General features: G+C 44.1%; 1 protein-coding gene across 5 annotated transcripts in view; it reads left to right on the forward strand.

The window, feature by feature from the left end:
- Positions 1-21,584, forward strand: part of PLXDC1 (plexin domain containing 1) — a 78,459-nt gene extending 56,875 nt beyond the window's left edge. The window contains exons 4-14 of one of the 5 annotated variants that reach the window (XM_029573232.1): positions 3,286-3,355; positions 4,370-4,498; positions 5,884-6,002; positions 6,719-6,818; positions 8,305-8,400; positions 8,641-8,722; positions 9,840-9,900; positions 10,093-10,231; positions 11,813-11,845; positions 14,362-14,519; positions 17,861-21,584. In XM_029573232.1, the coding sequence (XP_029429092.1) occupies positions 3,286-3,355; positions 4,370-4,498; positions 5,884-6,002; positions 6,719-6,818; positions 8,305-8,400; positions 8,641-8,722; positions 9,840-9,900; positions 10,093-10,231; positions 11,813-11,845; positions 14,362-14,519; positions 17,861-17,980 (1,107 nt within the window). In that variant the 3' untranslated portion in view covers positions 17,981-21,584. Of the gene's footprint in view, positions 1-3,285; positions 3,356-4,369; positions 4,499-5,883; positions 6,003-6,718; positions 6,819-8,304; positions 8,401-8,640; positions 8,723-9,839; positions 9,901-10,069; positions 10,232-11,812; positions 11,846-14,361; positions 14,520-17,860 lie in introns of all 5 variants that reach the window. The other 4 variants (XM_029573233.1, XM_029573234.1, XM_029573236.1 and 1 more) reach the window with 4 other exon arrangements.
- The last annotated feature ends 4,639 nt before the right edge of the window (positions 21,585-26,223 follow it).

Below are 26,223 nucleotides of genomic sequence, written 5' to 3' on the forward strand. Positions count from 1 at the left end.
TTTTAAAAGAGAAGAGTTCCAGGAGAGGAAAAACCAGACAGCAGTGCACATTTCTGCCCATTTTCTTCTGTGTCAGTAAGGGTGTTTTGAAAAAGCAGTATGAGAGGACATGGTTAGTGAGAGATGACGGCATGGAAGGGCAACCCAGCCAGGAATCTGGTTGCCCTGACTCAGAAGAGCACTGGCATCCAGACTGGGTGTACTAAACTCAACACATTACCCCTTCCTGGACACAGTGAAGGAGTTTGCTTGATACTGGGGGTGCTCAAGCATCCACTGCACCCTCGGAGACAGTATCTGTGCTGGCATCTCATTATTGCCCCTCTACAAGCATCCTGCAGTGCAGGCCATGCAATGACTAGATGGCATAATCTGCCAGGACCTCAAATCTGAAAGAAATGAGTTCTGCACTCAAACCAAAATAATTGGTGTGTTCAAAAGATCTTCTTAGGCTCAGACTGCTCTTCTGCCTCAAGCCTTGGAATGCCTGCTGTGGTCTTTGGCTGCAATAATAATGCTAATGACAGCAGCAACCTTTGACCTCTTTTAACCTATTGCTTGGAAATACATATGCATTCTGCAAATAAATACAGATATATTTTTTAAGTGGTGTTTTTCCTCGGATGCCTCCTTTCTTTGTTGCTCTCCCTCCCTCCCTCTCTTCCTTGAACTCTACTCCAAATCTCCCATAATTCCTCCTGTTGCAGAGGCCACACATCTTCCATCTTTTCATCTCCAAAGCATCCGGACTCCACCACATCCATCCCCTTCATTTCCCTCTGGCATATTCTTCTTTTTCTTACTCTAGAGGGCATCCACATTCCAAGATTAGCTTTGGCCCTGACGATGCCCTGTGTGGGCAATATGAAGAAATGGTGGCCCTATGAGAATAGAGAGCCCACTAAATGATGCTTGTAAGTAAGACAGCAGGAGGATAACAGAATGGGCGAATCTCAAAGCTCTCCAGATCGAGCTCTACGGACAAACAGAATTAATTATTGACTGCAAAGAAGCCTTCAAGGCCCAGACTATTATTCTGGATGAAGACTCAGAATGCCTGCAATGGTCTTTGAGCAGATTACCTAGTACCTATTATTTCAGTGCTGGGGAAGGTTACCTCCTCTTCATCTTTCAGCCTCAGTAATGCACGCTAGTAGTTCTGTCACTTCAGTAGTGAGCATGCTTAAAAACTGACATCTGGTCCAAGGCAGCTGTTAGTCTGCATTTGGCTAAAGCCAGAAATGTAACTAGTGTGGGTAGAGGAGAATGTACCGTGCTCTTTCCTGTGCACACACTACAGCCTCATTTATTTAAGTGACATCCATGCATTTATATGCACGCACATGCTAAGATTAGAACACTCATGCTAATATCTTTTGATCCCCTTTAATGCATATGCTAAACCATCATTGGATAGCACACTTTGTGTGCATGCTATGCATTGCATAGGCCCCTCCATGTATGTAACTGCTGCCAACCCAGTATTATTCACTCTCCCCCTCCTTCTCCTGTCATTGACAGCTTTCACTTCACACAGCATTGCCTGAGGTTTGTGACCCCTGGCTGTCTGTCCAAAAAATGCTTTCTCCAGTAGGAACTTCCTAGAAAGTAAAGTTGTCAAAATGTAACAAGACTCCAGCCTTCTGTTCTGCTTCCGCATGCTCCAAAGAAGCATCCATTGAAAGACAAAGCCTGCTTTTTAATGGCAGCTGCTCTTTGATTTTCTCATGCATTCCAAAAAATGGGGTCTGGTTGCAGGCGGCTGGGGGTTATAGCTTGTGTCCCACCAACTTGCAGCTCACCAAAAAGTTCTAGTATACCGCACAGACTCTTCGAACATAACAGACTTCCCTTGCAGGACATCCGAGGATGGTCGCCCTGTCTGATGACATTAGTGCAGAGAACACAGTTCACCTTTGCTGCTCAGTTTACTCTATGCAGTAACTGTACAAAACTGACTGAAATTAGTTACCTCGGAAACTGTGAGCTGGAAGTCGCACAGCACCGATCAGAGCTATTGCTTTATTTGGCAATGTTTACCACCAGAGATGCAGATAATTGCACCGCTTTTCCAAGAGTAACATGAATAATTGTGAGTGGGACACGTAGGACATAGACCTCTCTTTTGTCTGAAAAATATACAAAATTCCAAGAGAAAAACAAACAAAACACCCCAAAAAGAGTACAAATTGCAAATTGTGTGCAAGGCTTCAATTTACCTCATTTCTAGAAATTTTTACATGTAAAATATTTGCCAAAAAGACAAAACAGGTGATTATATATATTTTGTGTTTTTTGTATTCTCTATGGGGTGTTTTGTTTGTTTTTCTCTTGGAATTTTGTGTATTTTTCAGGCAAAAGAGAGGTCTATGTCCTACAATTATATCCAAAAAGATAGATGGCAGTGGGATCAAGTTCCCCCAATAGTTACTCCAGTCACAAGTTAGTTAGATGCTCTGGCCAATGTTGGGCGGGGTGCAGTGGTGAATTTCAGTAAATTGAGTGCAGTCAGATGTTCATACTCTGTACTTCCCACTAGGCGGCTGAAGTGAAAGGGGCTCCCTCCTGTGTCCTGCTGGCACGTTCTTCTAAGCACAGCTCAGGCTGGGTCCCACACCCCTGCCGGACCTGCTCCTTTTTATGGCACAGGAGTGGGCTGGCAGCATTCTGACCACTGCAGAATCACCGCAGACCCAACCCTGCGCCTGACAGGAAGTTACTGCTCAGGCAGAGATGCCCTTTTCCCTGCATCCAATCCTTGGAAGGGACCTCGCTTCTTTCTGAAATGGTAAATTTGGCCCAGCCAGATGAAAAGTGTAAAAAAATATTAATTTCTCCGAAAACAGCTACACCCATGTATGGGGCATTGGTTTGGGATATTACTGGAGTCCATAACTTAGTAAATACCATAAATTTGTAAATTTGTTTTCTTTCTGCTAAATTTCTATCGATTTTTCACTGCTCCCAGTTGTGTATTTCCCTGTTTTATTGTAACTGCAACGTTTTTCGTTCCGCACCTGTTAATGTTCTCATTGTATCTTCTTGTTACACCCCTTTGTTAATTGTAAACCGGCATGATATGATTCCTATCGCGAATGCCGGTGTAGAAAAACCACAAATAAATAAAATAAATACATCTCTGAACTGTGTATCCACGCACCCCTTCCCTCTCCCACCCCTTAGGCACCTTGCTACTCTTCCAAAACTCTCTGTCCTAGCGCACCCTACATCTAGTACTAAATGCTTTTAGTTTTTATATGCTCTCTCTGCTTTCTCTCCTCACAGAGAGTGATCCTTTCATTTGATTTTCCCTTCTATGGTCATTATCTTCGCCAGATTACTATAGCAACAGGAGGTGAGTATTTCCTATCAGCCAGGTGCTGATGGTTGAGTTGTTGGGGGTAAGAGGGATGAGGATGGAAAAGAATGAGCCGTGTTCACTGTTGTCTTAGGTGTCCCTTCCTTTCTGAGTACTGATTTGTTAATGTGCATTGACAGAATCTGCTTGTACCTCTCATTCACATGGGAAGTTGGAGAAAATCACAGAGAACATGAAATGGCCCCTACATTAACAAACACCCCTGAGGACTTTGTGTCCCACCAGCATTAGAAATAGAGCCTTTTGCTGACTCCGCCCCACTGGAACTCTCTGCCCCCCAACACCAGGCTGGCCCCTGACCTCTTGCCCTTCAGAAAACTACTAAAACTTGGTTGTTTAAGGCAGCATTTGGTCCCAGTCATTAACATAAAACAGTAGCAAGCACAGCACCCAACCCCATATAACCCAGACTTGTTCTCCTATCAACTTTACTTCCCAGGTCATGAAGCATCCCCCCCACATCTTGCCTACACAAGTCTTGTAAACAAATCAGAGCCATCAAACAAGTCACAAACTCCAGCTGCAGCCCCTCTTCCCTTCCCATGCCATGACTTTCTACAACCTCCCAGAATTTGGACATCAATGTGTTAACTAAATACTATGCTTGTCTCTCACTGTTCAACCTATTGTAATGTATCTTGACAATTAATTGAAACTTGCTTTGAACTCTCTTGGTGGAAAAGCTCATCATAATGAATGGTGATAACGAAGTGGGATTGTTTTAACAAAGGCAGCACAGGCTAATGGAGGAGAACAGGGAAATAAAAGGATGAGGGTACAGGTTTCAACTCCTACATTAGTAGACTTGGTTAAGTAAGGGGATAACAGGTTCCCAAAACTTGAATTAAGAGTCATATAGACACTAGGAGTATAATTGCAGGACCCAAACTGAAAGGGGGATAAGGGATCACCAAAACTTGGATTAGTGATTTTAGTACAGAGGGAAAGAAGCCAGAGCTGAATTCTTAGTCCATTTTGTCTCTTCTTGAGGTGCAGGTTTTATTTTTATGGGAGATGTTATCCATCGGATGCTGACAGCAACACAATATGTGGCTCCACTCATGGCCAACTTCAACCCTAGTTTCTCCAAGAACTCCACTGTCAGATACTTCGATAATGGTGAGATCACCAGTAAATGTCTTCATCTTTTCCGAGATTATGTCATTATCTCTCCCACAGTACCAGCAACATCTCATAAAATGCTTAGGGCCCCTTGGAAGATGGTTGGAAGGATGATCCATGGAGTCCTTGAGTTGCATACTACTGGAAAATGTTGAGAGGATGGATGTAGGTCTAGCCCATCTAGCTCCGCAGGAGTAGTTGAGGAATTCTATTAACAAATTATTCCATATTCCCTTATAGAAGACCATATCAGGAACAGTTTCATCTGTATGTATGAGATGATGGACTCTTCCAGATGTGTAAGAGGCAAGAAGGGTGGCCTAGATCATACTCACAACCCTAAAGTTTGGTTCTTATGAATTAGTAGTACTAAGAAACAACTCCAGTTCCCTATAGATTTGTTAATCCTAAATCTTGCTCGGAGAGAATGAAAAGCTAGCAATTACTGCAGTGATATTACATAAGTTCTAGCCAATATTAAGTAAAATTATTGAGAAACCTACATTAAAATGATATCATTCGACCTCTACAGGGTTTATAAACATGCTGCCTGAATTTCAACTGTCAGCGTCTTACAAAATTAATAGGTATAATTTTCCCAAAAGTTCCTTTTTATCTTTATCTGCCAATGTGAATTTCAGAGATTTATCCAGGTTCATCTATCAAAATGATAAAACAGATTGCAGAGAATAAGATATGGGGAGGAACCACTGCAGATTCTCTGGTGGTATCTTGGGTAGAGGGTTGGAGGGACACAGTGGAAAGGACACAAGGAGAAAATATAGATGATATTCTTTCCAAGGCTTTTTAGAAATCTACTGCAAATTTTGCTGGAAATCTGCTGATCTTGTAGGAGACCTCAACACATGACATGGATTTCCAGGTGCCAAACATTCTGGTGACTCAACCAAAATGTTGAAGACTTATGAAAGTGGAGGAGAAGAGGTAAGATGGTGATATGGAGAAATTAAGGAAAAGGGTAACTAAGTATACCTGAACCTTCACTTAAGACATTGCGCCTCCATCCAGACCCAGCTCTCTAATTCATAGAATCTTTGGTGTTCTTTTGTGATGTCAGAATTTCTTTACAGACTCCATTAGTGGTTTGGCACTGATGATTTAATGGTCAAGTTTAGTTTGGTTTGCTTTTTGGTGAAGTCAAAACCTTGTGCCATTTGTCATAAAACAGATATTTTATTTGGTGCATATGCTGGCTCTAGGATGCATTCAGATTCGAATAGACATGACTGCAGCAGGCCTTGACTGTCTTTGGAATAGAGAAATGGGATTAATCCAGGTTGGATGTCCCTGGCTCTTTCCTTCTGTGCTCTACAAGAGCCTACCCATCAGCCATAAACTTCTATGGTGTCTCCTTTCTCAAGGGACCGTTTTTGTGGTGCAGTGGGACCATGTCCACCTTCAGGAAAGAGAGAGCATCGGCAGCTTCACTTTCCAAGCCATTCTGTTCCAAGATGGTCGAATTGTCTTTGGTTACAAGGAGGTGAGTAGGATCTTCTGCCAGAACCATCCATTGCTTAAGTAGTGAGAGTGCAGAATGCCAGCTGACAGTTCATGCCCAAGAGTAGCCTAAGTATCGCTTCTGTCATTTTCTTCTTTCTTCCATCTGGCAGCAGAGGACTGAAAACCAAATAAATCAGTTTTACAACTCCCAGGCTTCACGAGCAAATAAATCTTTTTGTCTGTTCTGAATTTGGCTCTCATTGACAAACCAGCTGCTGCCAGGAGCCATCATATCCTTCATAGCTTTACATGAACCATGCAGGCAAAAGTAATTTATTATCCTAGTGGGAGGTCAGTTGCAGGCCCCTGGGGAAAAGGGGAGGAAGGGCAAACAACCAAAGAGACAACGCTAAGATAGTGGCAGCACTAGTGCTGTCTGCAGAGTGGGTGATGAAGGTACTGCTGGGAGAATGGGCAGTGCTGGAACATTCTGGTTGTACAGAATAACCCTGGCCTTCCCTCTGTTTCACATGCCAGTACCGGTTTTGTTAAGAACAGGACTCTAGCTAAGAAAATCGGTGTGTAAGCTGGTCCTATCACAGAACGTACTGGATACAGCTTTGAGAGGGTGAGGAAAAGTGCCCCCCTTCCAAACAGTACAGTGACATGACAAATCTAAGAATGGGTGCAGCTACAAACTTTCTAAAAAAGACTGTCATTTATAAGTGAACTCCATGATCCTGTCTCCCCTATCAGATTCCCATTGCAGTGGAAGAGATCAGCCCTGTGCAACACCCGGTGAAAGCCGGCATTTCTGATGCCTTCATGATCCTCAATCCCTCCCCTGATGTGCCTGGTAAGTTGCTCGCTGGTAGGATGGAAAGATAGGGGCTAATTATCCTTGCTGCCTTTAATATGCAAGGCCAAGAAGGAAGCATGCTGGAAAAAAGACATGTCCAATAAAAAAAGGACAAGACTGACAATGAAGTAAAGATGGGCCGAAGTTTCTCTTCACTTTCATTAACAAGAGAAGTTCACCAAACTGAAAACTGCCTAAAGCCTGCTGGGCTTGTACTACTTCAGGTTCCTGCAAAATGTATTCTCCCGTATCGGTTGTAAAAACATTCAGTAACAAGACTGTTTTTTGGGGGTGCATTCTAGGTCTTCTACTGAAAATTGCTAGGAAGGCTGCACAAGGCCTGCCGTGTAGATCTGCACCCAGTATTCTCACATTTGCAAACAGCCCACAGAAATGAGCACTAGAAACTTAACTCGGCTTTAGAGAGAGGGAGGAGAGGAAAGCACTCCCCTTTACCTCCTCTGGAGAGTTACTAGCTTGTATTCCAGCAGGATATTTCTATAGGTAGTTACAGAGCGCTAAGCAATTCGGAGAACGCCTTGGTTTTCAGAAGAGACAAACTGGTAAGCAGGCCTGCATCAATTTAAACTGCCATGGTGCTGCAAGGTCCGAGCGGACTTTTTACCTGCAATCTTGCCATCGGTTTTCAAAGAAGCAAGTGTGTGCTTGCTTTCACTTTGGGAACTGCCGCAGTCACAGTGGACACATGCATCTGTTTTTTCCCCTGAGGGTAGATTTTCCTTGGGAAATAGCATGCGTAGATTGGAAAATGGAATCTAGGTGCATTATCTCCCTCCATGCCGCCGGGAATGCCTCTTCCTAAGGCGGACGTGGTGTGAGACCCAGTGTGCACACTTAGCTGGAGGAAGGGCGGCAGTTTCCAAACACCCCCTTTTACCCAGACAAAAGGCTTTTGAAAATTACCCTTCTGAAGTCCTACAAATGAAAATGTGTAGGAAGGAAAGTAAGGCATTCAACCCAAAATGTAAGAATTGTAATGAAAGTGGGGGGGAAGGGGGTGTTGAACTCTGACTGACCTACTCGCCATCCAGGGCTTTGTCTGTCTGTGTGCTTCCTCCTGAGAATGAGTGCCTTACTTTCCTTTTTTAGTTATTGTATCAAATCCTCCCAGTCTCAGCTGAGTGCCTTGACTTTCCCATGGAAAACCCAAACTGGTAGAAGTGGTTCAGATATGTGCACTGACCTCATCCCCTGAACATGATTCCTTTCTCCCCTCTAATGTTAACTCACAGAAGCCATTTCCCGCAACTACAAGCCCTTATTAGCATCACTATCATAATGCCTGGGGTTTCAAGTTTAGCCCTCCAGATCAGTTACTGTACACTGCAAGATGGAGTGCAAAGAGACCAAAAACTCATCCAGTTTATCCTTGTTCTGAACTAGAAATATTATTCCCCTCAGTAAGCATCTTGGGAGTGTACAGTGGTCACATAGGTCATGATTCATCTTCGTCTTGTTTTAGAATCGCACAGAAGGACCATCTATGAGTATCATCGTGTGGAGCTGGACACCAACAAGATCAGCAGTGTATCTGCTGTGGAGTTCATACCCCTGCCAAGTGAGTAACACTCACACTGCCTGCCACTTACCCTAACTGCGTCCAACCGGAGAGCCCTTCAAATATGCCCTCAATAGCCAAACTCTACTTGTAGCCAACAGGCAAATCCCAGCCACCATCATCTTTTTTTTTTTTTTAACTACATAGCATATTCTCGTTTTGTATTTCTTGTTGTAAGGGTGCCAGATAGTAAAAACTGTAACTACAGGTGTCCCTTGTGTCTGTATATGTCCCCTACAGCCTGCCTTCAGCATCAGAGCTGTGATGAGTGCATGAGCTCGCATATGACCTTTAACTGCAAGTGGTGCCACGTCCTTCAGAGGTAGCTGCCTTATTCTCTCACCTTGCTGATACTCCCCCTTTGAGTGATGCATAGATCTCGTCCTGTGAAAATGTTCTTGTAACACATTGGGGTTAATAGTGTGCCCTGAAATCCATGCTTATTCCTACAAATGGAAAAATGTTTTAAGAACTTATTCTCCCAATTGTCCCACCCATTTCTAACCCTGTGGGTTATGCAGTGATGTCTTCCTGCCTTTCCCCATGGGAGTTTGCTGTCTCCCAGCACATTTCCAGTGCAATTTTAGCTCCGCTCTCCTCTTTGCTTAAGGCTGCAAGACGTGACCTTTCCAGATCTTTCAAACATTCATACGTCTCATTTCTGAGAAAAGCCTTGTAGAGCTAATTTATATTGTAGGAATACAGTGGGAACATTCAGACTGCAAAACCTGGCTGTAGATAATTAACCCCATGTGTGCCCCAGTGTGCCAGGGATGTAAACATCCAGCTCGGCTATGGGGGAATGTCATATGTTGCATTTAACCATATGTCCCAGAATGCCTTATGAACAAAACATTGCTAATGGCACACAAAAGGCTGAAATTGCTAACTGAAAGCAGTCTGCTATCTATATATCCCACTGAACAGGAGTTTAGGCACAGCATCACATGCACAGCTATGCAGATGCTTGCATGTATACATGTACACAGAAACATGCATATGCTAACATACACATGCATGAGGAATATACATAGACCTGTACAAGCACATATAGAATACACTCTTGGCTTAATTTATCAAAGGGTTTCTTTACATAGGCTCCAAACTGCAGAAAACTCTTGATAAATTAGATCCTGTGTAGTGAAATGAAATATGCATGTGAATGTGTGTATATATGTGTGTGTGGTACAGTATATAGGGGAAGGAGTTAAGCGTATATCAACATATTGTAGCCATTTTCAAAAGCACATTTACATACATAAAGTGCATTTACACATGTAAAACCCAGTTGTAATTGTGTAAATCCTTTTTTAAAAATTGCCCTCAGTGCATGCACACACGCAGACTGCCAGATGCATTCTTGCTCCTGCAGAGAGGATGCGTGTAGACGTCATGACTGGAGCCCACAGGAGCGTCTTCTTTCTCTCTTTTCTCTGTAGATGCTCCAGTGGGTTTGACCGCTACCGGCAGGAGTGGTTGACCTATGGCTGTACAGAAGAGGTGAGGAGGAGGACAGATTGGACCTGGTGTTAGGGAAGGGGTGTCAGAAATCTGTGGCTCTCTCTCATGCCCTGGCTTCTCTTATTTATATTCTCATTCAGGTGCCTTCTGCAGCTCTGCTGCAGTAGCTTTATTGGGAAGTAAATGTTTTAACTCTTTCTCTTACAAGGAATGTTCTCTGATGTTGTTCAGTCCCAGGAGAGTATTTGTGAGGATTTTGCAGAAGGGGATCCATATAACTCCACGCCAGTTAACAACTTCATGACAACATCCAGTGGAGAGTTTGCTATGGCCACCTCTTCGCTCTCCTTTGGCAGCCTCACCACTGAAGGTATGGGCCAAGAAACAAACCCATTCAAGAACTGTTTGAGACTTGGGTCTGCTGCCGATTCAAAATGATGCACACTTCAGAAATGCAAATGTGCAGTATAGATACACTGAGCATCTTTAAATCGTGTGCTGTGCATATTGTAGCACCCTTTTAAGAGTCATTTTCAACCTCTTTCTATTTACGTCTTAAGTCCCATTCTACCTGCAAGAGCCAATCAAGTAGAGCAGAGTTTCATGCTCTAATGCAACTTTCTCTGGAGTATCCTTCTCAGAGCAAAACTGAAGCCTAAAATCCTTGACTCCAGCACACAGAGCAGGTCTCAGAAACCATTTATCTTTATCCTGATTTTGAGCATTTCTAACCTGCTAGTCCTAAAAATATTGTTCCTAGCAGCTAAGGAACTAAAATGAATATACAACATTACAAACAAACACATGATAAAATAACTATGCAAGTGAATATACATCCGCATAAATACATAAAACACAAGTCAAAGGATAGATGAAACATCTGTGTTCACGCTCACCTTATAGTAAACCCTTTGAAGTGACCTTCAGCAGCTGAAGAGTGGTGGCTGCCAGCAATGACCTTGAAAGAAGTAATCATGGGGGTAATGGTGAAACAGTTCACACTGGAACCACATGTGCTTTACGTTTTGAAATTCGCCACGGTTGCAGAGGATCTGCCAATATGTGCACCCACTTTTCTTGTGGGTACTTTTATGGATGTAAATAATGTACACAGCACTGAGAATCCAGTCTCCCCTGACCTAAACGCATCCCTGGGATCTCTCCCCCTCAGTGCAGCTTGTGAAAGCCTGCACAGATTTCAGCCTCAGACGAGCAGTTAACGCAAGTAAAACCTTTACCTGTGAAAATTCCCGTTTTTTCACTGATGCCCCTTGTTGGGCGTGAATCGCATTGTTTTACTAATTCTTTTGCATAATCCCTTTGCACAAACTGCACAAGAAAATTCTTGCAATACAAGACTTGTCTTGGAGGGCAGCATCTTGTGCATGAAATACTATAATAAGATGGAATCCCAAAATATTAAAATAGTTTCACAGTCCTTACACAGCTTTAATAGCAATTCATTTACACAAGTGAAAAGAAACATGTGGAATGAGATGTGGTTTTAACAGGCACCTTTCAATGCCCTAAAACAGTCACTTTCTATCATAATACCAGAAAATGATTCAATAAATAAAAGATAAATCTATTTAAAAACATAAGAAAAAATACAAAAAAAAACCAGTAGTAAGAAGTAATAAACTTGATCGTGTATCAGTTGTCTGAAGGGAATAACTTTGCTATATTTATCCTGCAAGCATCCATTTCTAAGAAAATCGTTCTCTCATCCCTTCTGCAGGACTGGCCATGTCAGGATGCAGAAAGAAAACTGGCTATGCCAGTGCTGCAGAAAGAGATGCATGCCTGAGCTCTGCATGGCATACCTGAAAGAAATAGCTGACACAGCACAAACTTAAATTGTGAGCAGTAGCACTAGCTGTAGCTCTGCACGGGAAGCAGCGGGAGAACTCACATGGCACTGACTCCCAATCCGTTTCTCTTTTCACTTCAGATGACACCAAGCTGACACAGTACGCAGGAGATGGTAAGCCCAGTCACCGATGCCTGCGCCTTTGTCACGGCAAACACTTGGGTACCTTGCTTAGTGCAAACACTACCACTCTCACTGTCCCTAACATACCAGCATCATTGCACATTATTCAGCTTAGCTACCAGGGCTTCTTTCTTATTGTTTTTGACTACATATTTGAAGCATAAATAGTGGAATATACAAGTAATTCAGCTTTACATGGTAGACGTAAGCAGGTGCCAGACAATACAACCAGTATTGGTCAGGAAAATACTTACAGTACCTGAACCTAATCCGTTTTGAAGGGCTGAAAAGCAAAACATAAATCAAATAAACTACAACTTTAATGTTTCCATGGAAATTTTTCTAAGAGTAATGCCCACAGGATAAACAGCCCCTCATTTTAAATTCTCCTGTAATACATGGAGCCCTTCGTAGCACAGTGCAGGTGAACCCCATGGTAGGGCATTGATTCTGCATGAGTAGCTCTGACAGTGTGGGCTGAGTGTGCATACATCCTAGCTATGTGTACCATATTGGGTATGCATGTACCAGCATGCAGTGGCATACACGGTAAAATTAAGCACTCTGAAATTCATTTTCTGCTGGAATTTTAATCTACTTTCTTCTGTTAATGCTTCGTCTTCTTTTGATGTATGGCAAGTATGTACAAATCAGATGGCTTGGGTTGGATCTTGAAGGCAATCTGTAAGCCATTGGATAGTAGTAACACAATTTATAGTGTCTAATTGTCCTGCAAGTGGGCATAGCTGTGTGCAGTGTAATCCATTGTCTGATATGGGTGGCCACAATCACTCTGGATTGTGTTTGAATTTCCACTTGTAGAAGAGATGTGCCCAGTATCCAGCGGAGGCTCTGAACTGATTTACATAGCATTAAAACCTTTTCTTGGGAGGTCAAACTTCCAGAGTGCCATGTTCCCTCCCCCTTCTGTTCTCTCTGCCATCCAGGGCTCATCCTCTTCATCATAGTTTATTGCACATGCTTCCAGTGTTCAGAGCATGTTACAGAATAAGCTGAGGCTGATGGGGGGGGCCTTAGCTATGGGCCAAAAGCTTCAATAAGCAGCCAGAGTTTGCTTCTTCCTGAAGGTAAGGAGGTCTGGTGCAAGCCTGATGACCAGAGGTAAAGAATCGCAGAAGGGGACAGATGCAGCAGAGGTTTTCTTTCTTGTGCTGGAGAGCTGGCCCCATATGCTGAAGGTGGGAGGGAATACATAGGGAGAGCAGCACCAAGCCCATGAGTGCCTTACAAGTCAAGAGCAGGATTTTGAAGGTGGTGTGGAAGGAGGTTGGGAGCCAGTGTAGGGATTTTAGGAGTAGGGTCACTGGGGTGACACGATTTGAATTTGCTGCTGTTGAGTAGGCTCCGTGCTTCAGCTGCAGATGGTTTTAGCTTTTTCGGCACACCAATAATATAAAGAGGCTTGCAGTAGTCCAGACAGGAGATTACACAGGCCTAATCATCAAAGAAAGGGTGAAGATGGTTATGTTTTGGCGTAGTTGGGAAAAGGCTGCCTTTGTAACACGGTATTTGTGCCTCAGTCGAGAGTTTGGAGCCAAGGCTTTGCAGATGCTGGAGAAGGGAAGAAGAGATCCTCGCAGTGGCTATGGAGGTGGTCAGATTTCCCAATCCACAGCATCTCTGTCGGTTGGGGTTTAAGCTTTAATATGCCTTTCTATATGGGTAGGGACCTTCATTTTTCAATTTGCATTTTATTTTGTATGATTTTCATGTACGTTTCGTCTGTACTCTGCCCCAAACTTTGGAGAGTGTGGGTTATAAATCCCTCATTAAACTCATCAGTGGAAAGAAATGAGGAATCTTTTCCTCTGATTTTCTGCCATTTTGTTGGTATAATAAGCGCTGACAGATTCCCAGGAAAAATAAACTGAAAATGAAAGTCCCTAAATATGGGCAAGACGCGTGAGGGCTGTGGCTGCTGCAGCCCCTTCCCCGGTGAGGTCCTCTAGGCTGGCGGACCTCTCTCTTTGCCTCTGCTCACTGCACAGAAATTGCCTTGTGATGGGACATGTGATGCTTCTGCACACTGAGATGTTGCTGTATTCACATTTTCCTCTTGTGCAATCAATTTTATACCCATGTTACCCAACCCCTGCTCAGGACGGACAGATCTTCCTTTGGGCTGGCTCTTTTACTCTCAGGATTTTTGTTGGGTTTTTTTTTTTTTTTGTGCTGCTTCAGTTTTGAAGTTTAAGGGGGATAAAAGCAGAGCTTATGCACTGCTTCCTGTCTATGATCTTGTTTTTCTGTCTGTTATGAATGCCTTGCCAGAATTCCTTGAAGCTAAAGTTTGAGGTCTTCTTGTTTTGTCTATTTCTTGGTGTGATGAGGTGACTTAGCATCTTGTACATTCTGAGACAGGCCTAAAAAACTTTGCATTTCTGATACATTAAGGATATGAGGCAACAACTCACTGGTGCACCTGGAAACATAATATCATCTGCTCAGGATTGAAATATACTATTATGCATTTATTTTCATTCCAGAGCTAAAAGACATCCCTGCAGTGAAAAATGGCATGCCAGTGCATGCTGGGACCATCGTGGGAATTGTCCTTGCTTTGCTGCTCATTGCTGGCATCATCCTCGCTGGAATTTACATTAACAGCCTTCCCACCTCCAATACTGCCCTGTTCTTCATCGCGGTAAGTGTCAAGGTGCAGCTCGTGTACTATCCTGTTCTTCATTGACATGTGCGTCCGTAACTGCATCACAGCCCATCACTTTCTCAGCCTTCTCTTCCTTGGAGTGTCCCTTCTACAATCATTCCAGAGAATCCCATGGCCAAGTGAACCTTTGAATCCTATCCCACTGCAGATGCCACAAGAGAAGGAAAGAGGATAGAGTAGAGCTGGTGAAAGAGAGTCCATACTGACTGTCTTGCTATGGTGTCCGTATCCTGCCTCTTTGACTCTATCTCATGCCCTCCTGCAGAAGCTGATTCCATTTTCAAAGCACATTCGGGCCAATTCAGTAAAGTCTGCCACTCGCCTGTGCACGCGATTCAGTATTTAAATTAGGTCCGGCGGTAGAAACAGGCAAAAGGAGGCACTAGGGACACTAGCGTGTCCCTAGCGCCTCCTTTTGCCCCGGAGCGGCGGCTGTCAGCGGGTTTGACAGCCTATGCTCAATTTTGCCAGCGGCGGTTCTCGAGCCCACTGACAGCCACGGGCTCGGAAACTGGACGCCGGCAAAATTGAGCATCCGGTTTTCGACTCGACAGCCGCCTGCCGACTTCAAAATTTTGGTTTTCTTTTTTTTCTTTTTACTTTTTTTACCCTTTGGGACCTCCGACTTAATATCACCATGGTATTAAATCGGAGGGTGCACAGAAAGCAGTTTTTACTGCTTTTCTGTGCACTTTTCCGGTGCCCGAAGAAATTAGCGCCTACCCAAATGTAATTCTGAAAATTAATTTGTTGTAATTTCTGAAAGTAAAATGTGCGGCTTGGCTGCACATTTTACTTTCAGGGCCGATACAGTACAGTGCGTCGGAGCGCACTGTACTGTATCGGCCCAATTGTGAGCTACAATGAAGTCAAGCTTACAGCCTCTCTTTTGCCTTTGGCAGGGTCTGGAACTGACAGATGCTTTAATAACAGTTGTCACTCCATCAAAGGCCTCTTAGTTCCTGGAGTTGGTATTGTGAACACAAGTATTATAGATTCATGTTTGCAAAAAGATGGGACCTTCCAAGGCACTTTAATGCCCTGGCCCTTTGATCTTTATGAGGACCGGGCTGATGCTCTTTTCTGGATCTGCTGTGGCTGTTAATGTGGAATTCACTATTTGACAGGAAATGGAAATAGGAAATTAAGCACAACATTTGCCAGCTGCCTGGAAACTAATCTGTCAGGCATCCTTTATTTTGGCCTCTTTTCTTTGGCGGCTGCATGCAGACATCATGTGCTGATAAAGAGTAAAAGCCTCAGAAGGGTCTGGCACATCTCCAGTCCCCTTACAGTTTTGAATACTTTACTATGTGTGTGATTTGTCATTGAAGGCTGACTAGGGAGCCTTCCATATAGTAACATAGCAAACCACAGGACAGGTGATTTTATTTTTTTTTTTTTTGCAATTTAGTTTTTATTGTAGAATAGGAGACGTGATTTTAACCATGAGCATGTACAGAAGGGCCCATTAATGCCAACACATTTTGGAGATCAATATTTTGTTTTCTAAATTACTAGAAAATTGTTGACATTTCCTGTAAAAATAATGTACGTTTCTCTGGATCCTTTTCATGCGGTGATGTCTTTAACTGGATGAACATAAGAATAATCAAAAGCTGAAATTTCCAGAGCACACGAGTCGCTGAGGTGCAAGTGAAGCAGAATGCTGACTGGGTTGCTCCTGCCATGACACCCAGCATGGCACGGGCTTCATGGGAGATTTCCGCCCAGGCCCACTGCTTCTGCTCAGGCTGCTATAACATTTGAAGCGTTGCAATCCATCTGCTGACGGCTTGGCGTCAGGGTGTGGATTTCAGACGCTGAGTTAAGGTCCAGGCTACTGATGCTTTTTAAAACAGGTTTTCTGAATGCTGTAGCCATTGCTTTCTTACATTCCTCACTGTACTGTTAAAAGATAAAACCAGAGACTCAGTAACTGACCTCATGTCTTCCTAACCCCCCTCCCATGCAAATGCACCACCCCCCACTTCAAGCTCTACTCAGTACTGAGATGTCTTAATAATTATTACTATTGCTACTATTAATCTTTTCTAAACCACTATTCTCCATACACAGTGCCGTACAGATACACAGAGACAGCCCCTGCTCCATGGAGCCTCCAGTCTAGGCAAGACAAATCTGTATGACAGAGGAGACTTTGGGAAATGTATTTACTGATCTTCTAAACACCTCCTGTCCTTCCATTTCCATCTCAATGAAGCAAATCTCTTGTTAGGGAATGAAACTCCTGTTGTAGGAAAAAACTACTGCTAGGCCCAAGTTATCTGTATAGATGCATTACTTCAAAAGTCTTCATCTGTTTCTGTGGTGGGGCTGCAGGGTGAGAGCACAGCACTGGCTGGTTCTGGGGCGCTGTGCGTGGACCCTGCCGCTGGATACAGCCATTGATGAGGGGAGAGAGAGAACCGCTGGTCTTGGTTCTGGGGTGCCAGGCCCCTCTGCCACGCCCAAGAAGTTGGGGCTGAAGAGCAAGACAGATTCCCTCAGACAGTTTCCAGACATAAAAGCTATGACTTCTGAATTGTTCTTTCTAACTTCTCACGTGCTTCCATGTTTTATAGAACTCTCACAAAACACAATTATCACCATCGCTATCTTTAAATTGCTTTATCCTTTATTTATATATTTATTTTTATATACCGACATTCGATTTGACATATCACATCGGTTTACAGGAAAACAAGTGGTGCTGGAAACGACAAAGTTTCCTATTGTTTTTACAGATAAACATGGAATTAACTTTAGATGAACTGAACCCGTTAACAAGTTATAAGGTGTATGCGGGAGCTTAACCGAGGTTAACAAGGAGTAAGAGTAAGAGCGTTTGTCATTACGAGAATTGTCGTAGAGTTTGTGCATAATTCTAGTGAATTCTGTACTGGTGAGAGGGCCAGGTTGGCTACACTAATAAGTGAATCCTCCACACACCCATCGATGCTGCCTCACCAGTGTGCCTGGAGGGAACACCACTTCCCAATCATTGACCTCCTGCTGAGGCTGTCATGTTGGGGGCCAATTTTTTATCTGTTTCACTGATATGGGCACATAGTCATAGACTGAGACCACCTAACATTTCACATTGGCCATGAGATGACTTTTACTGTTGCATGATGGTGTGAAGAAGGAAAAATGCCTTATTGCCATTTCTTTCTTAGGACTAGCTGCATTTTAAATTGTGCAATTTGCATGTCTTCAGAATATGGGCACTAAGGCAATGAGAACTGGCTCTCGCCTTTGCCAGCTCTCAAAGCTCTACTGTACTATTTCTCACTTTTTCTTCCCTCTGTCCACAGCGTCGTCCGTACCGCTGGCCTGCTATGAAGTTCCAGAACCACCGTGCTGACGACCCAGCGTACGCGGAGGTGGAGTCCATAGCCCACGAGAAGGAGGGCTTCATTGAGGGCGATCAGTGATGGAATGGACTGGGCGCGGTACCTGATCCCTGCGGGCATGGGTTCTCTCTCGTGTTTCTGACCAAAACCTTCTCTTAAGGGGGGAGGGGAGGGGGGCGATAGCGAGACCAGTGCGAAAGGAAGAGTGGAACAAAATTATGAGATGAGCTTTCTGGACTTGCCTTCTGCCTTTCCGAAGGGCACGGCGCCAAGAGTTGAATCCTAACAGGGGACCTTTTCATTTGCATAAGGACCAGCAACATTTCAGCAAAGTGAAAAGCCACAGTTAAATAGAACTGAGAAAAGGAAAAAAAAAAAACAAGAACTAGTGGTAGAGGGGACTGAATCTGCTTTTCTTTTCTGCTTTTTGCTCTGCCCTCCCCCCTTTTAAGGAGCATAAAGGGGATAGCAGGAAAGCTTGTAAGGGGCTGCAGCACAAACCCTTACTCTCTGCCCAAAGAATTGGGGACCTCTTTATTTTGATGTCATGTTTGGTGCGTATTTTCAGCACGCTGCAGTTTAGCTGTCAGTGCCGGTGATTACTACCAACGGCAGGGCCCGGCTAATTTATGATCTCCTCCCCCAGGCGGGATTTATGTGGCTGTAAAGGATAAATATAGAGCCTCAGTTTTGTGCTTACCCTTCTTGATGTTTCTGCAGACAAACCCTGCAGGGAGGGAGGGAGGGAGGCTCTGCTACTCTCTCCTGTAATATGGCACTGATCTCAAACTGCACATGAGTTTATGGAAGAGGGGCACTTCTGTCACAGCAGCTCTCGCTCCGGGGCAGCTCTGGCCTTGGAGTGGAGAGATCTGAGAGTGACTACACCCCTCACAGACTCAGGCACTACCCAGGACAACACTGGGGTTTCATTTCTGATCTCATGGCAGCCAAGGGAACCCCATATGCCACAAGTCCCAAGGCTAAAGAATTGGTCACTTACTTTTCTAACCCCTGCCATCCCCACCTCCCGCATTGCTGAGTGTTCAGCACATTCTTGCTGGAGAAGGGTTGGAAGGCAAACCTCTCTTTTCAGCAGCTCTCCGTGGTTGGTGTAAGATCCTCCTCTTCCCCCTTGCTGAATCCGATGTAAGCAGGCACACTGCACTGTCTGCAGCTCACACAAACCAACCTGCCAACTCTTTCACTTCAAGTGTTACCACTAGCTCTAGGATGCTCTAGGATCATGACGTTTACATTCATGTGACACTGTTTGCAGTCAGAGATGCATGAAACTCAGAACAGAAATGCACCCTGGCGATGTGAGGTTCATATTGAGTAAGCTGACAAGGGGCAAAGTTACCCAGTAACTTTCAGCAGAGATTCAGAAGAACTTACCTGGGTAAAGTTTTATACAGATAACTGTAGGCCAGGTATGTCTCCCTAGAGTTACTCGGCTAACTTGGGGATGGGCAAAGTGAAATCATGTCCAGGAATGCCACAAGCACTGCCTCTTATCTGGGTAGATTCTGTGCGGGCACAATTTAGCCAAAGAGCAGGGCTATGTATTCAAATGTCTGACTAATTACAAAAGTTAGCAAGACAAATCCTTTGAATACACATGTGAGAAGAGAAGAATTTAAAATAATGTAAGTGAAGTAAAAATGACTTCCATATGAGCACTGGGCTCACTGGTCAGTGCTCATATGGATTTGAACTCAGCAGTTTTACCACCCAAGCTGCCTCTCTAGCCTCTCTATGCAAAAGAGAGATACAAACACACAGGAGCAGAGGCATTGGAAGTCAGTACCATTAATTTCTGGAGGGTAATTTCAGCTTCGGGAGCAACCAAGTCCAGTAAAATTCTGGTCTTCCTAGCTCTAACCATAGTCTCTATCAGGGCAATGTGCATTTCAATAGTACTGACTATAGCAGGGTCCAAGTGACACCATGTATTCAGGGGGGGTTTATTTTATTTGAGTCAGATTTTCTTAACCTTCATCCAAAGCCTTTTAGTTCAAGTAACAAACCTTAAAATTAGCAAAATTTGTAGGGGGGGGGGGGGGGGGGGTAAAACCTAGAACAGGTCCCAAGTATGTTGCCATTCATACATCAATCTAATTGTCCTATGTTCTACGATACTTGCTACTGAATTATTCCTACAAAGGAGTTACATTATAATTATCATCTGTATACAGGTATATGTGTTGATAGCAATCCTATTATCTATGTATAAAAGGCTGGGCTGTTGGACTTCTTAGATAAAAAAAAAAAAAAATCAGATTGTTAATGTATAAAATGCCCCTGCTGGCCAAGTCAGTCTCAGGACCATGTCTTGGCCATAGCATGGCAGGACCAGAATCCCTTGTCACATTATTAAGCCAGATATGGTGAATATCCTTTAATAGACCCCTCTAGAAAATGCACATAAACACATACACACACATTTTTTGGACCCCAGGTTAAGAACCCCAGCTTTAATACATCTGGTCCTAAATGCAATTAAGTTGTATGCTACATACTGTATATGGGGCTATGGCATACACTACAGGCTTTAGTGAAGAAAAACCAGGTCTAATTCCCTGCAGTCTGGGAGGGTGGAGGGCGGGGACTAAGGCACATTAGCTGGCTTTTTTTTGCATAGAATACAATGTTACCATTAAATAATTTCAAATAAAGATGCAAACCCTGCTAGGCACAGGACCTCTTTCACTTTTGCTTAGCAAACGTTGAAGAAGTGCAAATCCAACCAGGTGGATTGTGTGGGAGCACCCCGGGTTCTGGAACTTAGAATGTGTTGGAATTCATGAGGGCATGCGTTCTAGAGCGGAAGAGGAATCAGAATGTGGAACTGAGAACCTCTTAGAACCTTCCCCTGCTGGTGCAGGATGCTAACACTAGATCGCAGTCAATAAAGATCATGTGACCCAGCTCGATCAAATGTATGGCGGCTTTCAGATGTCCAGAACTGACTATTAAATTTAAACAATTCAACAGCATATGGAAGAGGAAGCGCTGAAGCTGTCCAATAGTGCGTGGGACTCTGTGAGGCACAGGACTATGTGCCTAGAGAACAGGCAGAGTATCCGCTGGTTTTGAGGCAAAAACTACGTAAAAACAGAGATTAAATAACCTAAAATAAATAGACGTTACTTGGTCCAGAAGCAATTTAGTTCCACAGAACTGCAGACTAAACATTACAGCTTGCCACCATGTAAGTACTTGAATGGCTCAGCCCCCCGAATAACCTGCAGACACACAGGCTTGCATTCAGCTAGCTTACTGCCCGACAGGAAAGGGGTACAAAGAACAGCCATTTCCCAGCTTTCCTCCTACTAGAGGAGTACAGGACTACTGGGAGAATCTGAAGCTTTTAAAAGACAATCCCAGAGATCCAAATTTTAAAAAATCAGTATTCCTGCTGCTTTGTGTATGCTTTACATGTTCCCACGGACTCGACGCAGGAGTTACAGTGCCCCAAGCAGAAAAGGGAGATGGCGGAATCCTTCCGCTTCTGGTGCAGTCCGAGCTTGAGCATTCATTGTGTAAAGGTCGGTAATACACAAACGGCAAGGAGCAGCCTACAGCGCTGGCGATTATTGTACAGCAGGAGCTCACTTTCTGCAAGCACAAATATAAAGAAAGCTGTTAAGGTGTAGAAATAAAGAAGTAGAAAAAAGGGGTACTAACACAATACATCTGTGACAAGGTTTTGAAAGCCTGTGTCGACCCCCTTCTACCTATTCAAGTGAAATAACACAGCAGTCAGAATATTCTGCACAATATAAAACCTTTCCAGAAAATGGAAAAGGGAGGAAAAACCATCATTACCAGCAGAATAATGCATGGAACCCCCAAGACCATAGAAACATGATAGCAGAAAAAGACTGTAAGGTCCATCCATCCAATTAATTTAGCATTATAATTCGCATCACTTCCTTAGAGATCCCTGTATTTATTTATTCCATGCTTTCTTGAATTCAGTTACTATTTTTTATTCCACCACTTCCTAGAGGCTGTTCCATACATCCACCACCCTCTCTGTAAAGAAATATTTCCTCCTGAGTCTAAAGCCATTTTACCCTCATCTATTGATCCCTTGTTCTAGAGCCTCCTTTCCATTGAAAAATGATCACCTCCTGTGAATGGTGACCTTTGAGATATTTGAATGTCTCTATCAGATCTCCCCTTTTCTCTAGGGTGTGCAAGTTTAAATCTTTGTCTATCTCCAAGTGATAAAAAAGACAGGGTGCAGATTCTAGAGAGAGAGAGACCATAATGTCCTGACCCTAGATAGGTATTTATATCTCTATGGGAGGCCCACCTAGTAACTCGAGGTGAGGTTTAGGTATTAGTGTAGGGGTTAGGGGCCACTTTGACATTCAATGTGAGACATACGAACAGAACAGTGGTCTCTTGTGAACATTTGATGACCCTCAGAGTGAGAAAACTCACCCAAAGATGAGATTTGTGCAATGTTCTCTCAACCTAGCTTGATGGACTCTCTCTCTCTCAGCTAGGTGGATTTCTGGTTTTGGCCACCTTAAGATGATCTGATCACCCCCATTCTTTTTTTCTTGCTGAGAAGAATTCCATCGCCTATAAGCACTTCTCCCTTGGGTTTCTGCAGTCTAAATATGAAATTTCTTTGCATTTTTAGCATGAAATTTTAGTTTCCAGATCCTAAATTATTCATTGAGCTTCACTAGATCCCTCCTCATGTTTTCCATCCCTCCCTGGTTGTTGACTCTGTCACAAATTTTGGTATCATCGGCAAAAAGACAAACCTTTTCCAACAGTCCTTCCATCATGTTGGATCAATCCCTGAGACACACCACAAGTAACATCCACCCTACTTGGAGTGAACTCATAAATGGAGGTTAGGACTTTTCAGCTTGGAGAAGAGATGGCTGAGGTGTTTAAAATCATGAGAGTTTAAAATCATGAGAGTTCTAGAATGGGTAGATGTGAATCGGTTCGGTCCCCTCCCCAGATCAGAAAACTTTTATCTTTCTCTTTCTGTAGGAAACCCCTCCCCCCCCCAAAAAAAAAAATCCCAACCCTTTATATTAATCATCAACCCCCCACCCTCCTGATCCCCCCAAGACCTGCCAAATTAATTAACTACAACCCCCACCCTCCTGACCCCCAAGACCCTACCCAAATTAATTTACTACAACCCCCCACCCTTCTGACCCCCCAAGACTTGCCAAATTAATTAACTACAACCCCCTACTCTCCAGATGCCCCCCAAGACCTGCCAAATTACTTTACTACAACCCCCCACCCTCCTGACCCCCCCAAGACCTGCCAACGTCCCTGGTGGTCCAGCAGGGGTCCAGGGCTTGCAGATAAATCTTTCATAAAAAAGTAAAAATCTAACAAAACCCCCACCCTCCTGATGCCCCCCAAGGCCTCCAAAATTAATTTACTACAACCTCCCACCCTCCTGACCCCCCCCCCCAAGACCTGCCAAAGGTCCCTGGTGGTCCAGCGGGGGTCCAGAGCTCGCAGACAAATCTTTAATAAAAAAAGTAAAATCTAACAAAACCCCCCCACCCTCCTGATGCCCCCCAAGACCTCCAAAATTAATTAACTACAACCCCCCACCCTCCTGACCCCCCCAAGACCCTACCAAATTAATTAACTACAACCCCCCCACCCTCCTGACCACCCCAAGACCTGCCAAATTAATTTACTACAACCCTCTACTCTCCTGATGCCCCCCTAGACCTGCCAAATTAATTTACTACAACTCTCCACCCTCCTGACCACCCCAAGACCTACCAAAAGTCCCTTTTGATTACTGGCAGCCGACGGCCCTTTGCCCTTACTATGTCACAGGGGCTACCGCTGCCATTGGTCGACCCCAGTGACATAGTGAGGGCAAAGGGCCATCAGTGACATTTTGACTACTGGCAGCCGACAGCGCAAGTCCAGGAGATCGCTCCCGGACCGCTCCTGGACCCCCTGCTGGATCACCAGGGACTTTTGGCAGGTCTTGGGGGGGGGGGGTCAGGAGGGTGGGGGGTTGTAGTAAATTAATTTTGGAGGTCTTGGGGGGGCATCAGGAAGGTGGGGGGTTTTGTTAGATTTTTACTTTTTTATTAAAGATTTGTCTGCGAGCCAGATGCAGCCATCAAAAGAGCCACATCTGGCTCACGAGCCATAGGGTTCCATAGGTTCCCGACCCCTGCTCTATGATTTTGATCTTGAGAATAGTTTCCACAATTTTTCCCAGCACTGAAGTCAGGCTCACTGGTCTATAGTTACCCGGATCGCCCCTGGAGCCTTTTTTAAATATTGGGTTTACATTGGCCACCCTCCAGTCTTCAGGTACAATGGATGATTTTAATGACAGGTTACAAATTTTAACTAATAGATCAGAAATTTCATTTTTGAGTTCCTTCAGTGCCCTAGGATGCATACCATCCGGTCCAGGTGATTTGCTACTCTTTAGTTTGTCAATCTGGCCTACTACATATTCCAGATTCACAGTGATTTCGGTTCAGTTCGTCTGACTCATCACCCTTGAAAACCATCTCCGGAACTGGTATCTCCCCAACATTCTCATTAGTAAACACGGAAGCAAAGAATTCATATAGGGGTAGATTTTATAAATCTGCGCCCGCGCGTACTTTTGTTCGCGCACCAGGTGCAAACAAGAGTATGCGGGATTTTAATAGATACGCGCGTAGCCGCATGTATCCATTAAAATCTGGGGTCGGCGCGCAGCCTGCCTCCATTCCCTCCGAGGCCACTCTGAAATCGGAGTGGCCTCGGAGGGAACTTTCCTTCCACCCCCCCGCACCTTCCCTTCCCTTCCCTATCCCACCCCCCCCAGCCCTATCTAAACCCCCCCTACCTTTGTTGCACAAGTTACGCCTGATCGAGGCAGGCGTAACTTGCGCATGTCGGGCCGGCCACCGGCGTGCCATGGTCCAGTCCGGGGACTGGTCCGGAGGCTGCGGCCATGCCCCCGGAACGTCTGCGATGACACGCCAGCCGCGACATGCCCCCCCGACACGCCCCCCGGAACACCTCCGATGATGCGATGGTCACGACACGCCCCCCCAGGAAAATCCCGGGACTTACACGCGTCCCGGGGCTTGTGCGCACCGCCGAGCCTACTCAACATAGGCTCGGGCGCGCAGGGGGAGTTTGGCCAAGTTTTTGGGGAGTACACACGTATCTTACGCGCGTATCCCTTTGAAAATTTGGCCCTTAGACTTTCTGCAATGGCCTTTTCTTCCCTAAGAGCTCCTTTAATCCCTTGGTCATCTAATGGTCCAACCGACTCCCTCACAGGTTTCTTGCTTTGGATATATTTTAAAAAGTTTTTATAATGAGTTTTTGCCTCTATGGCCAACTTCAATTCAAATTCTCTCTTCACCTGTCTTATCAATGTTTACACTTAACTTGACAATGCTTTATGCTTATATCCTATTTTCTTCAGATGGATCCTTCTTCCAATTTTGAAGGATGTTTTTTTTGCTAAAATAGCCTCTTTCACCTCACCTTTTATCCATGATGGTAATCGTTTTGCCTTCCTTCCACCTTTCTTAATGTGCGGAATACATATGGACTGCGCCTCTAGGATTGTATTTTTAAACAATGTCCATGCCTGTTGAACACTTTTATAACCTTTGCAACTGTACCTTTCAGTTTTTTCTAACTATTTTTTCCTCATTTTATCAAGTTTCCCTTTGAAAGTTTAGTGTTAGAGTTGCAGATTTACTTATTGTCCCCCTTCCCAGTTATTAGTTTAAATTTGATCATGTTATGATCACTGTTGCCAAGTGGCCCCCACCACTGTTACCTCTCTCACCAAATCCTGTGTTCCATTAAGAATTAAATCTAAAATAGCTTCCCTCTCTTGTTGGTTCCCGAACTAATTGCTCCATGAAGCAATCATTTATTACATCCAGGAACTTTATGTCTCTAGCAAGTCCTGATGTTACATTTACCCAGTCAATATTGGGATAATTGAAATCTCCCATTATTATTGCACTGCCAAATTGGTTAGCTTCCCTGATTTCTCTAAGCATTTCATCATCTGTCTGACCATTTTGTCCAGGTGGATGGGAGTATACTCCTATCACTATACTCTTACCCAACACACATGGGATTTCTACCCATATAGATTCTACTGAGCATTTAGTCTCTTGTATGATTTTTATCCTGTTGGACTCTATACCCTTCTGGACATAAAGTGCCATACCCCCACCAAGTTGATCCTCCCTATTGTTGCAATATAATTTGTACCCTGATATAGCACTGTCCCATTGGTTATCCTCCTTCCACCAAGTCTCTGTGATGCCAAT

Source organism: Rhinatrema bivittatum, chromosome 12 (assembly GCF_901001135.1).
Source record: "Rhinatrema bivittatum chromosome 12, aRhiBiv1.1, whole genome shotgun sequence".
Lineage (NCBI taxonomy): Eukaryota > Metazoa > Chordata > Amphibia > Gymnophiona > Rhinatrematidae > Rhinatrema > Rhinatrema bivittatum.